Genomic DNA, 15,719 nt, shown 5'->3' on the forward strand with positions numbered 1-15,719 from the left:
GGATGAAATCTCACACCAATCTCACACCATCAAATCATTATTGATGGTTAGTTGATGACTAACAATCACAAAAATTACTGGCCCTAGCATTGCTCATAAGTTAAACCTCAAGCGGCGTTATTTGTTTTTATGCCTTTTAGCTTCTATGATTGCGATTTATTAGAATCTGTATTGCCTTCTGAATCGGTAATTTGATCTCAATAATGATGTTATTAGGTTAGCAAGGGTTTAAAATTAAAGCAAATAAACAAAGGCAATACAAACTTAACAAAGAACACGAGCGAATTCAAATTTTTATTATTGCTATGAGAGTTTTTTATTACTATTATATTAGGTGTACACTAAAATCAGACATAATATAAATGTATATTGAAATATAAAATATATATTAAAAATAAATTAAATAATATATATATAGTGACTGATTTTAATAGTTAATTTTAATACATAAATAATATTTTTATTTTTTTATTGTTATAAGGACACGAAATATTCGAAAACTAACATTTTTAATAAAAAATAGAAATTAATTATGATTCAAATATAAGATAAATATAAAAAAAATTAGATATTTAATATTTCTTTTCTTTTAAAAAAATATAATCTAGTAAGAACGAGTATGAAAACATGATGTAGGAAAATTAAATTAACTAACTAGTCAAAATCCACGTAAATCTTTCAAATTTTCTAAAAGATGCTATCTCTAATCTGGATTTGAAAATGTACCTGATTCTTGCGCTAGCAAATAATAACTCTTCCTTGTTCATTAAATTATTAATTTGATAAAGAGATAGATCAGTAATTAAGTTGATTGTTTTATATATATCTAACTAGAATGTCATTATTTAAGCCTTCAAAAGGAAACGAAGAAAAATTAAAAGTGTGCATTTGAGGATTAAATTACAAAAGATCTGAATATCTTCCAACTTTCAATCTTCATAGGAACTTAAATCTGATCTACTCTCACAAGTCACATCTCATAACCACCATAAAAACTTGATTTAATAGAAATTTTTTAGTCATGATTGAGTGCTTTATATATTGGGTTAGCTTAAAAGCATTATTTATTCAATGACATTAAGTGAGGTTAGTCCAATAAAAGAAAAAGAAGAATGGTATCTATCTAGTTGCCTCCAATCGTGTAAATTCCTCTCTCGGTTGGGGTTGTCAAATCCTTATCTTGATTCTAAAATGTCGTCTTTTGCGCCTTCAAATGTAGGTATGCTTTTATGTTGATGCATATATATGTTGAGTCAAGAATTGATAAATTATTTTGTGATGATAAATATAATTAATAATTTTTTGTTATATTTTTTATGGGTATTGTAGATATTAATAGATTGATAATAATCAAATATTACAATTAAATAATTCGTGATTCAAGCAAAACACCAAGTGATTGAGTGATACACTCCAAAATCGGACCATATATTCTTGAAAAGTTACTGTATAAACGACTTTGTTGTCGGTGAAATAGAATTTTTTACAGAATTTGCGAAGCAGATACCTCTATTGTATAGGCATTGCACCATCAAACACTTCGTCACGTTATCAGTTACTAAATTAGCGAGAAACTGCATGTTCGAACACTACGGCTAGAAATTAAAAAAAAAAATCGAATAACACGGTTTAGATTTTGTTTAACGAACTGATTTCGAAGATAATAATATTTTAATTATAATGATATTTTAGAAAGTAATATTTTATTATAGTAATATTTTATAATAATAATATAATAACTAAACCCAAAATCTATCAGTACGAATTAATGCCGACACTTTTATTATTAATATCATTTATACTAGTAGTTCATATATTTATTCTAGTAATATAATTATTTGTAATCTAATATATTTAGTTTTAGTAATTATCATCTTAAAATATTTTTTATTACCGAAGCCAGTGAGTAATCACCTCGGGGTTCAATCCGTTATAATTTTGCCACCTCCTGTTTGCTCTTTTATTTATATTGACTTTTTAGAGTTACTTTTATTTATTTTTTCCTTTTTATACATGTAATACGAAGAGGGAGAGCGAGAGAAAAAGTGAAACTGCCATAGCCAACAAGTTTCTGAGGCTCAGTCGTTCAATTCAAAAACTCTAACGAAGATTTTAAACGGATTAAAGTATACGTTTCTTTCTCCTTTTTATAACCGTACAAGATTCGGCAAGTGAGAATTTTCTTCTTGAACTTGAACTTTGATTATTATGTATATAGTGGTTTAAACGTTATTTTGACTAAAACTAGGAAGAACGTGAGTTAAAGATCATCTGAGAAGAACCAATTTTTATTAGCTAACACCGAGACGTAAGGTTCGGTAAATTAATTACGAATTAGTTGTATTTGATGCTTGGTTGATGATAGATTTGTTTGATATATAACAATGTGTTTATATGACGTTAGAAGCTCAGTGGAAACACAAAAAATTTTGACGTCAGACACCCTCACTCTGGGTTTCCATGGGTGCTGGGCGCACACTCTATACATCATGGGTACCCCACTTGGCACTCTACTTTGGGATCATGGGCGCCCTACTTGAACATGGATGCTGGGCATTGGGTGCCTATAACACCGTCACCATCAGAATGTCATGCTTTCAGCTGTGCCACTATGATAGTAAAAATATTACGACGACTTCCATATATTTAATAATAAGATATGAGCCTTCTTCTTTATACAAGTAACTTACAAATATACATACATACATATCATTACAACTCCTATCTCTCTTACAAATATAATAATAAAACGAGGAAAAACTATAACTGTATATACAATAATATAGAATACAATCAGATACTCGAAAGAAAATCCTTAACTCTTCGTCCATCCTGAAAAGAAAAATCTGTAGGGGGTGAGAACATCGTCCTCGCTGGTTCTCAGTAAGGGATTTTTAAGAATTGTCATAAGAGGATTGATAGAGAAAGATTTATGCCGGCTTAGAATTTCTCGAGAAAAATAATTGTTTCGTTGTAAGCATAGTCCAAACCGACAATCGATCTTCGCAATCAAAGTTTAGAATAAAGATGTCACAATCAAAACAAATAACCGGGAGTTTTAAATCTCAGGTCGTCTTCCCTCGGACTAGCAATTAGGTGTGCACACTTTTGGTTGTGAAATAAAGGGGTTTTCAAGCATGGAACGGGAATTTAAAAGAACTAAAGAATAAATAAACTAACAATGGATTAAAAGACAATTAATGCAAATTAAAAGAAAACAAAATCAAAACTAGTGAAAATGTGATTTAATTCATAAAAGAACTTTGACTTGAGAATGAGAGTTAAGGAATTCTATCCTTGTCATAACCACAACTATGACAATTATAATGAGTTAATCTCACTTCGTCAACCCTAACATCGAGGATAAGTCAAGAGAGCATAACAGGCCTTAATCCACAAATCCTACCTAACTTACTAATTAACTTAGTAAAAAGCTAGCGTTAGTGGAAATAAGACACTACAAGAAAAAAAGCCTGTCGGTATACTTTTTCTTGCCACGCTTTTAAAGTGTGCCCAAAAGTGGTCAATGGCCACGCTTTTGCGAGGGTGGCCACTAATTTGTGATTTGGCCACGCTTTTTTTGCCACGCTTGAAAAGCGTGGCCATAGAGAGAAATCGGCACGCTTTTTTGGGGGTGGCCACTGATTTGAAATTTGGCCACGCTTTTTTGTGCCACGCTTTGAGAGAAACCGGCACGCTTAAAAAGCATGGCAAAATGGTTTCATTATCGTCACATTTTTAAAAGCGTGGCCATTTCCTCTAACTCTTTCGACACGTTTTAAAAGAGTGGCCATAAAGTTCTAAAACCAAAAAAAAAATTTTCCACCCCTCTTTCTTCGAAACACAGTTTTACACAACAATGCCCTAACAACACTCCTTCCTTTCTTCGAAACTCACGCACTTCTTCCTAACAATTCCTTGAAAAGTGAAAAGCTGAGCTCATCACCCCAATGGCGGCAGCAATCTTCACCTAACATAGAGCTGCTCATCATCCGTGCTCTTACTCTCTCCCCCAATAACACTCGTTGGTCAACCTCGTTCCAACCCTCTGTCGCAACCTCTCCGTAGGTGCCACCTCTGTCGGTGCTCCCTATGTCCGCGCTCCTTCTGTCTCTCCTGTAAACTTCTGTCCCTTCTTCGGCGGTGACTCACTCTGGTAAAGCCTCCCTCGGCGCTCACTCCCTATCGCAAACCTTCCGTCGACGCACACTCGGTACCGCAAACCCTCAATTGTCGCTCCTCCCTCCATGGTTCAGCACCCGTCGCGTTGCCATCTCCCTCTCTGAAGCCGTCGCGCCGCCGTCTCCCTCTCCCTCACTTGTCGCACCTCCGTCAACCACCTTCAGCATTCGCAGCGCTGTGGTAAATTATTTGGTCAATTTTTTTTTATCTGATTATTTGTTTTTGAGTTTGATTTTTTGTTTTGATTTTCTTGGTTCTTCATTATTCTTGATTTTTATATATTTCTATTTTTTGTTCTATATGATATTTGGTTTAGGGTTTTTTTTTAATTTCTTGACATTTGGTTCTGTTCTGCTGCAGCTGTAGTAGTGCTCAGCTACTGATATGAGGTGCTCATTCTGAGTTCATTCTTTGCTGAATCTTGTTTGGTAGAGAATACCTCCAGATTTTTTGCAAGGTGACAAATTTAGAGCACCAGCAGATAATTACATTAGGCCTCTCCTAACTAAGGTATTCAAGTTTCTTTTCAGCTTCAAATTATGCCTCGTTCAGGTTTTTCCAAGTTGATTGTGATTTCTTTCTTTTGTATTCTCTCCAGGGAGTTCCATTACAAATAAATCACAAAACCCCTCATAATACGTTAAGAGTTCTTTTCTTCTTTTTGGTGACTTACTCATTTTTATAATTTATACAGGGTGAAAAAAGAAACCCCTTTAACTCTTATGTGGACTTTGTTTTTGTTGGCTCAGGTCTGTAGCTAGTTTTTATATTGGTTTCTTGACTATCTTTTCTTCCCCTTTTATTTTGGCCTATTTATGAGGATTTTTGCCGGTGCAGCAATATGACATACAAGGCCAATATGAAGTTGCTCTTTCCAAAATTGATGAGGCCATAGAACACATTCCTACTGTTATTGATCTATATTCTGTCAAGGTTTGCTTATTAATAATTTTCTAAGATTAGTTTTTTTCCAAGTCCTTTTATGTTGTAAAGCTTTGTATTTTAAGTTCACTTAACAGACTATAACTACAATGTAGTTGAAGCATAAGTTTCGGTTAGGTGGGTTAACTTTTAGCATTTGTATGTGGCACTAATTTACAACAAAGCTAAACTAAGTAAATTGAGATTGAATTTGGAACTAACCATGATTTCTTCAAATGCCTAGTATATTATTTGTTGCTTATCTCATTTTAGATTGAAATGCCTAGTATATTATTTGTCGCTTTACAGGCTATAGCATTAACGGTGGTATCTACCGGTGTTGCTGTGGCTACGATGACTGATTTGCAACTCCATTTTTTGTTGCATGTGTGGCATTGGCGTGGATTGTACCAAATGCTATAAATAAAATCCTCTGGTCTCAGCTGCAGCAGCAAGAGAACTAGACAGCTTTGTCGTGAGTAATTTTTATCATTGTTACTTCTTTTTAATGCCAATTTCTCCCCTATTACACACTAACGCTCTAAAAACCCTAAGATTCACTCTCTATACCTTACTTCAACAACGAATTCACTCAACCTCTTTTTTCTTTCTCTCTTAAACATCGAATATTTGATATTTTAAATTGATATTATTTGCAGTTGCTGAAATTCAACCTTTAATGCTTTGATTTGTTAATGCTAAAATTGGATCATTTAGATTATTATTCATTTGTTGTTATAATTGTCATTATTCGTCTGCTAATATTGATAGTGTATTTTGGTGTCAGCTAATAGCTAAGTGTTAGAGGGTTGTTGTTTTAATTTGTCCTGTTTTGTGTGTTAATTTTCATATAATGTGCTCCAATTCTTTTATAGTGGACATATGTACTCTTTTAGTCATAAACTTAATTTGTATAGAACCTTATTAATATATAAAAAATTTAATCATAGATTTTTAGCAAATAAACAGTCATTTTGAGAAAATTAAGGGTAAATTTGGTTTATATTTTTATTTTTGATTCTCATTCAGTCTTTTCTAGCTTTAGAATTTTATAAAAGAAAATTGAAATTAAACAATAAAAATAATAAATTTATTAAATAGAATTTTCAATTTACATTATCTATTTACAATAAAGCTAGATCAATTATTCAAAGGGCAAATTGGCCATGTATGCTTATTAAACAAAGTACAATAATCTTATAATAAAGAGTTCTAGGATGAGTAACCCTATCCCCTTTACCATGAGTTTTCTACCTAGGTTGCGGTTAAATGGTGTACCACCACCTGCAAGACAATACGTTCAAACATGAGTCCTACAACCTATATATACTTGGGGCTAATAGATGATCAAGCATCAAATTATCAAAGTTTTTTTTTTAAAAAGAGTATTAATGTGACCGTGGATACACTAAAATAGTTTCCCTAAGGTGCTTACTTGGATTGGTGGGAATGCTTTGTTCATTCCTGAAAAAGTTTTCAGGATCAACAGCAGTCTTGATCTTCACTAAGGGAGGAGGGGATTAAACTAAAAATAATATCAGTGAATTTATAATGAAATGCTTCTTGAAGTTTTGGTCATAGAATTTAACTTGCTTCTTTTTTAATTTACCAATGTCATTTTTAATATCCTAATTCCTGCTCTCTATTAGGCATTCAGTTCATTGTTTTTACTATAAAAATTGATTTAACTAATTTACTTAAATTGCTGAGAAATTGAGATAAACTGATCTTAATTAACTAGTACAATCATTGGCATTTACAAAATTTCAGAGCTAGATTTTCTGTTGCAATGTGATTTTGTTTTTTCATATTTACACGTTTCCAATATCCACTTGAAAGGCATAATTAATGATACCATTTATGGGTAAGCCACTTAAGGTTCTATGGTTATAAGATTTGCAGGTAATTTCTATGTTATATATTCCAGTGTTGGTATTGAATCTGCTTTAATTTTATTTCCTAAGATGTGACAGCAACTAAAAGAAATGAATTTGAGAATTATTTTTTGAAGCGAGAGTTGCTCATGGGAATATATGAGAAGGGTTTTGAAAGGCCTTCTCCTATCCAAGAAGAAAGCATTCCAATTGCTCTTACTGGTAGTGACATTCTTGCAAGGGCTAAAAATGGGACAGGCAAAACAGGATAATAATGTTATTTAAGGTTTGACTTCTTCCTCTTACCTTTATCTTTCTATTAGATTCCCATGAGATCGATTGAGAGGACTATCATATTTATTGTAGTTCAAGGCCAGTTTGAATGAACTTCTCATGAAACAAGCTTGCTTCAATGGGCATAAATTTTTACTATAATATTTTTTTCTCATGTTTTTAGGATTTTGTCCTAGTTTAGATTATATATGTGTTGATGTTGGCTTTGTTGCCATGATTCAAACTAATGGGAACTAATCATGTTATGGATGAGGTAAATACTTTTTTGCCTCAACTTCTACTCATTTATAAAAGTGGTTGACATGCATAAACTATTTGAAAAGTTGTAATCCTTTTAAATGAGAACAAACAAATTTTTAATTCTATTCTCTTCATATGTTCATTCTGTTTCTTTAGTAGTAAGAGTTGGTTCCTAATCCCTTTTTTTACATTGCTTTTTGTTTGGTTTCAGGCTGATAAGCTTTTGTCCCCAAAATTCCAACATTCTATAGTTATTAATTTTGATTTTCCCAAGAATTCAGAAACTTATCTCCATAGGGTATACTGATTTTTCCTCATTCCCTTCCTAATTTATTTGCCTTGACACTGATTTTCTGTTCTAACGGATCATAGACGGATATACAGGCCAGTCGCTTAGGGAGCTTTGGGCATCTTGGTTTAGCAGTTAACTTGATCACTTATTGGGACCACTTTAATTTGTATGTAATTTACAGTCTAATAACTTAATGCATTTCAACTGTATATGCTATAGATTTATTATGCATTCTGTCTTTTGTACTGATATAAGATTGAACAAGAATTTGGAATTGAAATAAAGAAAATTCCACCACACATTGACCAGGTATGACAGAATGGAGGTTAATATTAGCCTTTTAACTGGCAGATATTTTGCTGGGTTTAGTTTAGGTTTTTCTTAATTTCATTTTAATATGTGTTTATTGCTAACGTTAGTAACATGCTGGGTCCTGTTTGGCAGATATTTTGCTAACATTAGTAACATCAGTTTGGGGGGAATGAGAAGAGTTTTCAATTTCCCTCAGGGACAGAGAGAACAGGTAAATCACAAAAATGCTTTACTATGGTTTTGAAAAAATCCCAAAAAAAGTTATAAAATTTCCTAGTGGATCTTGAGCTCAGATATTTGGTCAAAATTTACAACTACTTCACTTTAAGTTTTTTTTTTTTCAATTTGAGCTAGATGGTTTGATTTCTTTTGTTGCCCTTCTTTGCTTTTTGTTATTTCATTGTGCAATTTCTGATTTATAACTTAGTTATTATATTTTATTTGCTCTTTCTACAGTCGTTTGAGAAAAATTAAAAGTAAGTTTTGTTTATAGTGAAATAATTTTTTTCTTTTATCAAAGTGTTTGGAAAATAAAAGGAATTATCATTAACTTCATCATCCTCACTTGATAAGAATCAACTTATTTTCTTGTTTGTTAATTAAGTATGAATTTGGTGACTATTTGATTAAGAAATACACAGTTGGTGGCTCTTGGTGGCTATTTAGTTAAGTATGAATTTGGTGACCACTTGATAAGAATCCGCTTATTTTCCTGTTGTTGTATTGGTGGTGTTTTTTTAGGGATATGGAAAGATTGATAGAAGTTGGGGATAAATTGGTATTAGTGATTTTTATACATACTTATTTTTATTTCTGATATTAATAGAGAGATGCTTGAGCCTTTTCTATATATTGTTGTTGCAGTTGGCCTGCACTTGGACGTCTCACACCCTAATTTACTTCCGAAAGAGGTATGTCACGTTGCTTTCCCTCCATGCTAGGTTACTATGGTTACTATTTATTTGCAACTTATTCCAAGATATTTCAGAGATTATAATAAAATTATACAAAATGGTTGAACTCAGAATTTTATATGCATATCTTTAGAATTATCTTTCTGGAATAGTGGGGGCGAATTGCATGTGATCAACTTGTGCATGTCACATATTTCAATATGAAAATGTGACACACCCTTATTCCAAGTCTTATATATTTTTTTATGATTCCTTTCTTTAATATTCATCATGGCAAGATGCTTTATAATTTGCTTACCTTCTATTTTTTCGTTATTCATATGATCATACTTGCAGATTATTCGTGAAGTGTATTGTGGAGCTTTCCATTTGGTTCCTTTATCCGAGGAAGGCCTAGTACAAGCTTGGGGTGATTCAATGACATTTCTTAATTTCTTTTTTAGAAATTTATTTTTGTTTGTTTCTAAATTTCATGTACACTGTCGTTGCATGTATAGAGATGACAGGGCTAATTTGGTTTGAATTCTATTGATGTAATATTACTTTTTATCGATTAATTTTTTAAATGACATTTACATATTGTTGTTAATGTTTTTTCTTTATTATTTTTGGAGTGTATTAGAGTGCATGTAAAAAAGTGTATACTAATTTTTTTAATTTGATAAGGATATAGCCACGTTTTTAAAATGTGGCAATAGTTTTTTTTAATTTGATAATAATACAGCCATGCTTTTAAAGCGTGGAAATAGGCTCATTTCTAGGTACGTTTAAAAGCGTAGCCTTATTGTTCCTTATCGGCACGCTTTTGAAGTGTACCTAAAACCAACTTTCTGGGCACGCTTTAAAAGTGTGGCGATATGTACACTTATCGGTACGCTTCTCAAGCGTACTTATAGGTTAAGACCTATAGCCACGCTTTTTAAGCGTACTAAGATATGAAAGCGTGCTAACAAAAAAAAACGTGCCGATAGATCTACAAAAGTGTGCCGATAGAGCAACCGGCACGTTGGCGGATGTGACCCTTTCAAAAGCATGCCGATAGCTCAAAAAGCGTGGCGAAAAGCTATTGGTACGCTTTTTTGCACTTTTCGGCACGCTTTAAAAGCGTGGCAGAAAGCTTATTTTCTTGTAGTGAGAGCAACTAACAATCCAAAATTAGTACTAAATGTCGAACATTATGACTCTAGTATCCTAGTTACTCATTTCCCAAGCCAAGAAGTGAAAATCTACTCAATATTCATAATTGGCATTTTCACAAACACTTGGTGGGCATAAAAGCAAAACATAGCAAATTGCAAAAGATAGTGAAAACTATAACCAATCTATGCACAAAATCAACAACGAAAACTCAACCACGCATATATAAATCATAAAACATCAAATTCATCAACAAAAAATTCAAAAAATCAAAATTGGATAAACCAACAAAATAACTTCTATTATATATAAGAAAGCAAGAGTGAATGTAGTGTAACTAAAGAGAGAATTAAAGGCTACTTACAGGGCAAGCTATAATCCAAGATCAAAATTGTAATTGAGCTACTTCTACTATAAACCCTGATTAAATCCTAAGAGAGAATTGAGAGCAAAATACTCTAAACCTACTCCTACTCCTAATAATGTTGTATGTGTGTGTAATAATGTCCCCCTTGTTATGGAATGTTGTCCCTTTGATATAGGCTCCAATTCAGCTTCAGATCCTTCAAAATTGGGCCAAGAGGCTCCCAAAATCGCAATCCACTTGACTTTTTAATGAAGTCACGCATCAGGACTTGTGCATACGCATAAAGTTATATGTGTACACACACTAGCTGAAATTTCACTTGTGCGTATGCACAGGAAGGTGTGCGTACGCACATTGTAATGTGTTCTTTTCCTTTGTTTTCTACATGAAATCTCCCATTTTGTATGCTTCCTTCCACTTCTACGTAGCCATTCTTCCTTCCACTGTAGTTGCAGCTGCTGCTGTTGCTGTTGCAGGTCGATAGAAAGGGGTTTCGACGCATTTTATAACTTTCGAATTTCGACTATTTGAGGTATGGACTTTTTCTTAAACTCAGTTTATTTACAAGAATTGTTATAACTGGATATCGATATAATTTTTTTTGTGATTTTTGCAAATCTTATGGATTGAACTGAGTTGCTCTGGATGAATGTAATTGTTTGCGTAGTTAATTTATTGACTATTTGAAAAGGTTAAGTATTCTGGTTTCTTGGTTGACTTGTTAAATTGTTTTCTTGGGTTTTGGAGTTGATTTGATATTGAAAGTGAATTGATATTCAGAAATGATTTAATATTAAAAATGATTTAATATTGAAACTGAGTTGACATTGGAAATGATTTAATTTTGAAAATGTTGACATTGGAAATGATTTGATATTGAAACTGAATAACTGAGTCTTGCATTCTTGAGTGGGAGTTGAACGCCCTCTTCCTCCTTGTCTGGTGTTCAACGCCAGCAAGGGGCTCTCCCCAGGGTGTTCTATTTTCAATTCTAAAATCTCTGTCTCTATTTTAAGTGTTGCGCATGACCGCAAACTTTAAAAGGCAACTAAAACTATGAAAATTAATGGGAAATGAACTTGAAATGGATTTAAATGAGAATAAACAAAAGAACAAAAATAATAATATGCTATTTATGGTTGGATTGCCTCCCAACAAGCACTTCATTACCGTCAATAGATGGATTTGACTGCTGTCATGTTAGCAGTAGTGTAGAGCTTTCTTGCTCAAGATTATCCCCCAGGTAATGCTTGACTCTCTGTCTATTCACTATAAATCTTTTATCAGAGTGTCTGTCTTGGAGTTCTATATGACCATAAGGTGATACATTAGTGACCACAAAGGTCCAGTCCATCGTGACTTTAGCTTCCCAGGGAAGAGCTTGAGTTTGGAATTGAAAAGTAAAACCTTCTGGCCAGGCTCGAAGACTTTGCAATAGATCTTTTTATCGTGCCAATTCTTGGCCCTTTCCTTGTAAGTTTTAGCATTGTTAAATGCAGCTTGTCGAAATTCATCCAACTCATTTAGCTGGAGTAGTCTTTTTTCTCCTGCAGCCTTGGCATCAAAGTTGAGGAATCTGGTTGCCCAGTAGGCCCTGTGTTCCAATTTCACTGGTAAATGACATGCTTTGTCATAGACCAGCTAGTAGGGTGACATCCCAATAGAGGTTTTGAAAGCTGTTCTATACGCCCAAAGGGCATCGTCAACCTTTCTTGCCCAGTCCTTCCTGGAGGTGCTCACTGTTCTCCTTATAATTCTTTTGAGCTCCCTGTTGGAGACTTCGGCCTGTCCATTTGTCTGTGGATGGTAGGGAGTTGACACTCTGTGGCGAACACCATAACGGTGCAGGATGGAGTCGAGGTGTTTATTACAGAAATGACTGTCTTCATCACTAATCAGTGTCCTTGGGATGCCGAATTTGTTGAAAATATATTTCTAGAGGAATTTCATCACCACTTGAGTGTCATTAGTGGGTGATGTAATTACTTCAACCCATTTAGACACATAGTCTACTGCCACAAGGATGAATGTGTTTGAGAATAAGAGTGGAAAAAGCCCCATGAAGTCTATGTCCCATACATCAAATACCCCAATTTCTAAGATCCCTTGTTGAGGCATTTCATGATTGTGAGGGAGATTTCTAGCCCGTTGACGACTATCTCAGTTGTGGACAAACTCCCGAGAGTCCTTGAAGAGTGTTGGCCAGTAGAAGCCGCTCTGAAAGGACCTTGGCGGCTGTTCGCTCGCCTCCAAATTCCATAATCTGAGCCATGACAATGCCATAGGATTTTCTGCGTTTCTTTCTCAGATACACAACGACGGATTATACCATCCGAGCAGCTTTTGAAAAAATATGGTTCATCCCACAAGTAGCACTTAGCATCATGGATGAGTTTCCAAACTTGCTGTCTATTGTATTCCTTAGGAATGAACCTTATTGCCCTGTAATTTGCAATGTCTGCAAATCAAAGAGCCTTGCATACTGTAAAGAATTGTTCATCAGGGAAGGTCTCGGATATCTTAGTAGTGGGAGGGGACGTCCCTGCTATAGGTTCAATCCGGGACAAGTGGTCAGCCACCTGATTTTCTGATCCCTTCCTGTCCCTGATCTCTATGTCAGACTCTTGCAGGAGTAATACCCATCTTATCAATCTTGGTTTAGAGAACTGCTTGAAGAGAAGGTACTTGAGAGCAACATGGTCAGTATAGATAATGACCTTAGAGCCTATTAAATAGGATCTAAATTTGTCAATGGCATAGACTAGCGCAAGTAGCTCCTTCTCTGTGGTGGTGTAGTTCTTTTGTGCATCATTTAAAACATGACTGGCATAATAAATAACGTGCAAGATCCTATCATGGCTCTGTCCAATGACTGCACCAATTGCATAATCACTAGCATCGCACGTCAGTTCGAATGGTAGGTCCCAGTTGGGTGCAGAAATGACAGGTGCAGAGATAAGCTTTTCTTTTAGAGTTTCGAAGGCATACAGGCAATCCTCGCTAAAAACAAAAGGAGTGTCAGTATCTAAGAGATTGCACAGGGGTTTTGCAATTTTGGAGAAGTCTTTTATAAACTTCCTGTAGAAACCTGCATGTCCTAAGAAACTTTTGATTACCTTAACATTAGTGGGTGGTGTTAATCATTCAATTACTTCCACCTTGGCCTGATCGACCTCTATTCCCTTATTTAAAATCCGATGTCCAAGAACAATGCCTTCAGTCACCATAAAGTGGCATTTTTTCCAGTTTAAAAGCAGGTTAGTTTCTTGGCATCGTTTCAAAACTAGGGCTAGATGGTTAAGGAAAGAAGCAAAGGAATCACCAAAGACTGAGAAATCATCTATTAATACTTCCAGGAATTTCTGAACCATTTTTGGGAAAATGGAGAGTATACTCCTTTGAAAGGTAACAGGTGCATTACAGAGGCTAAATGGCATTCTTCTGTAAGCAAACACTCCATATGGGCATGTGAATGTTGTATGTTCTTGATCCTGAGGATCTACTGCAGTTTGATTGTAGCCTGAATACCCATCTAAGAAGCAGTAGAATGCATGCCCAGCCAGTCTCTCCAGGACAGATCTATGGATGGTAGGGGAAAATGATCCTTTCTTGTGGCGTTGTTGAGTCTTCTATAGTCAATACACATACGCCATCTTGTAACTGTTCTCGTAGGAATCAGTTTGTTCTTCTCATTGTGGATCACTGTCATCCTGCCTTTCTTGGGTACAACTTGGACAGGGCTTACCCAAGGGCTATCTGAGATGGGGTAAATAATCTCAGCCTCTAATAGTTTTATGAATTCTTTCTAAACTACTTCCTTCATTGCTGGATTCAGTCGCCTCTGTGGTTGCACCACTGGTTTAGCATCTTCTTCTAGCCTGATTTTATGCATGCACTGAGTAGTGCTAATTCCCTTTAAGTCACTTATGGTCTACTCAAGAGCTGTTCTATGGGTCTTTAGCACTTGAATCAGTGCTTGTTCTTCTTGCAGCTCTAGAGCAGAGCTTATGATCACTGGATAAGTGTCACCATCTCTAAGAAACACATATTTCAAGGATGATGGTGATGGCTTGAGCTTGAGTTTGGGAGGTCCATCTTCCACTTTAGGAGCTTTTAACGATTCCTCATGTTCTCCTGGTACCTCTATGTCGGCGTGTCATCCTTAAGGATGTCATCTAGCTCCTCCTCGAGTCTCTCAACTGCATGTACCTCTTCCACCAGGGGATCGATGATATCAATCCTCAAACATTTCTTTTGGGTGTCAGGATATTGCATGGCCTTGACAACATTTAGTACGAATTTGTCTTCATTGACTCTCAGTGTCACTTTCCTTTTTTGCATATCAATGAGGGTCTTTCTTGTAGCCAAAAAGGGTTGATAAACCCCTATTTTATGAGTCATCTTGTTCTTAAATTGAGTGTTTTTATCAAATCTTCACCCAGTTATTCATGTAAATTGCATGGTTTTACTATTCCTTCCTCATTTTATGATTTATGTGAAAACATGTTTCCTATGCTTTAAAAATATTAAATTTAATTATCCTTTATTAACATTCGATGCCGTGATTTGTGTGTTAAGTATTTTCAGGTTTCATAGGGCAGGAATGACTTAGAGGACAAAAAGGAGACATATAAAACTAGAAGGAAAGCACAAAAATAGAGTTTTGAAGAAAAAGCAGCGACGCAAACGCGTGAACGACGCGGACGCGTGCTTAGCACAAAACACAAACGACGCGGACGCGTGCCTAGCGTAGAACGCAATTAACGCGGACGCGTAACTGGCGCGGACGCGCGGAAGAGCAAAACTTCAGATGACGTGAACGCGTGACCCATGCGTACGCGTGACAGACGCCACATTCAAAAATTGCAGAAAACACTCCTAGCGATTTCTGAACCATCTTTTGGCCCAGATCCAAGTTTAGAAGCACAGATTAGAGGCTATAAAGTGGGGAATCCATCCATTCATCAGGGAGAACAACATATACAACTTTCATAATTCACTTTTCATAATTTAGATATAGTTTTTAGAGAGAGAGAGGTTCTCTCCTCTCTCTCTTAGGATTTAGGATTAGGATTCCTCTTAAAAGAATTAGGATTTCTTCTTCTCAATTTTCAGGTTCAATGTTCCTTTTACTTAATTTCTCAATTTGGTTTATGAACTCTTTATGTTTGGATTGATTTTCTTTT

The 15,719-nt window shown here is 34.9% G+C and overlaps 1 protein-coding gene across 7 annotated transcripts; it reads left to right on the forward strand.

Moving 5' to 3' along the window:
• Positions 1-3,842: 3,842 nt before the first annotated feature.
• On the forward strand, positions 3,843-9,618 carry LOC107483871 (uncharacterized). Of its 7 annotated transcripts, none has more exons than XR_002373243.2 (11): positions 3,843-4,362; positions 4,543-4,692; positions 4,877-4,931; positions 5,020-5,115; positions 5,413-5,578; positions 7,068-7,263; positions 7,723-7,809; positions 7,896-7,969; positions 8,248-8,326; positions 8,980-9,026; positions 9,366-9,618. XR_002373243.2 is itself a non-coding variant. In XM_052256967.1 (10 exons), the coding sequence occupies exons 5-10, from the start codon at positions 7,252-7,254 to the stop codon at positions 9,424-9,426; spliced, it is 360 nt and encodes a 119-aa protein (XP_052112927.1). In that variant the 5' UTR covers positions 3,843-4,362; positions 4,543-4,692; positions 5,020-5,115; positions 5,547-5,578; positions 7,115-7,251; the 3' UTR covers positions 9,427-9,618. The 7 variants fall into 7 exon arrangements, 1 of the variants encoding a protein (XP_052112927.1); XR_002373246.2 differs by having other exon boundaries at positions 7,115-7,263; XR_002373240.2 differs by having other exon boundaries at positions 5,547-5,578.
• Positions 9,619-15,719: the final 6,101 nt, after the last annotated feature.

The sequence above is a fragment of the Arachis duranensis genome, chromosome 1 (assembly GCF_000817695.3).
Source record: "Arachis duranensis cultivar V14167 chromosome 1, aradu.V14167.gnm2.J7QH, whole genome shotgun sequence".
NCBI classification, from domain to species: Eukaryota; Viridiplantae; Streptophyta; class Magnoliopsida; order Fabales; family Fabaceae; genus Arachis; species Arachis duranensis.

Bases quoted from the DNA above. Each gene is read 5' to 3' on its own strand.
- LOC107483871 (XM_052256967.1), top strand. The intron at 8,327-8,979 runs GTAAATCACAAA...TTGTTGTTGCAG, and splicing joins CTCAGGGACAGAGAGAACAG to TTGGCCTGCACTTGGACGTC. The intron at 9,027-9,365 runs GTATGTCACGTT...TCATACTTGCAG, and splicing joins CTAATTTACTTCCGAAAGAG to ATTATTCGTGAAGTGTATTG.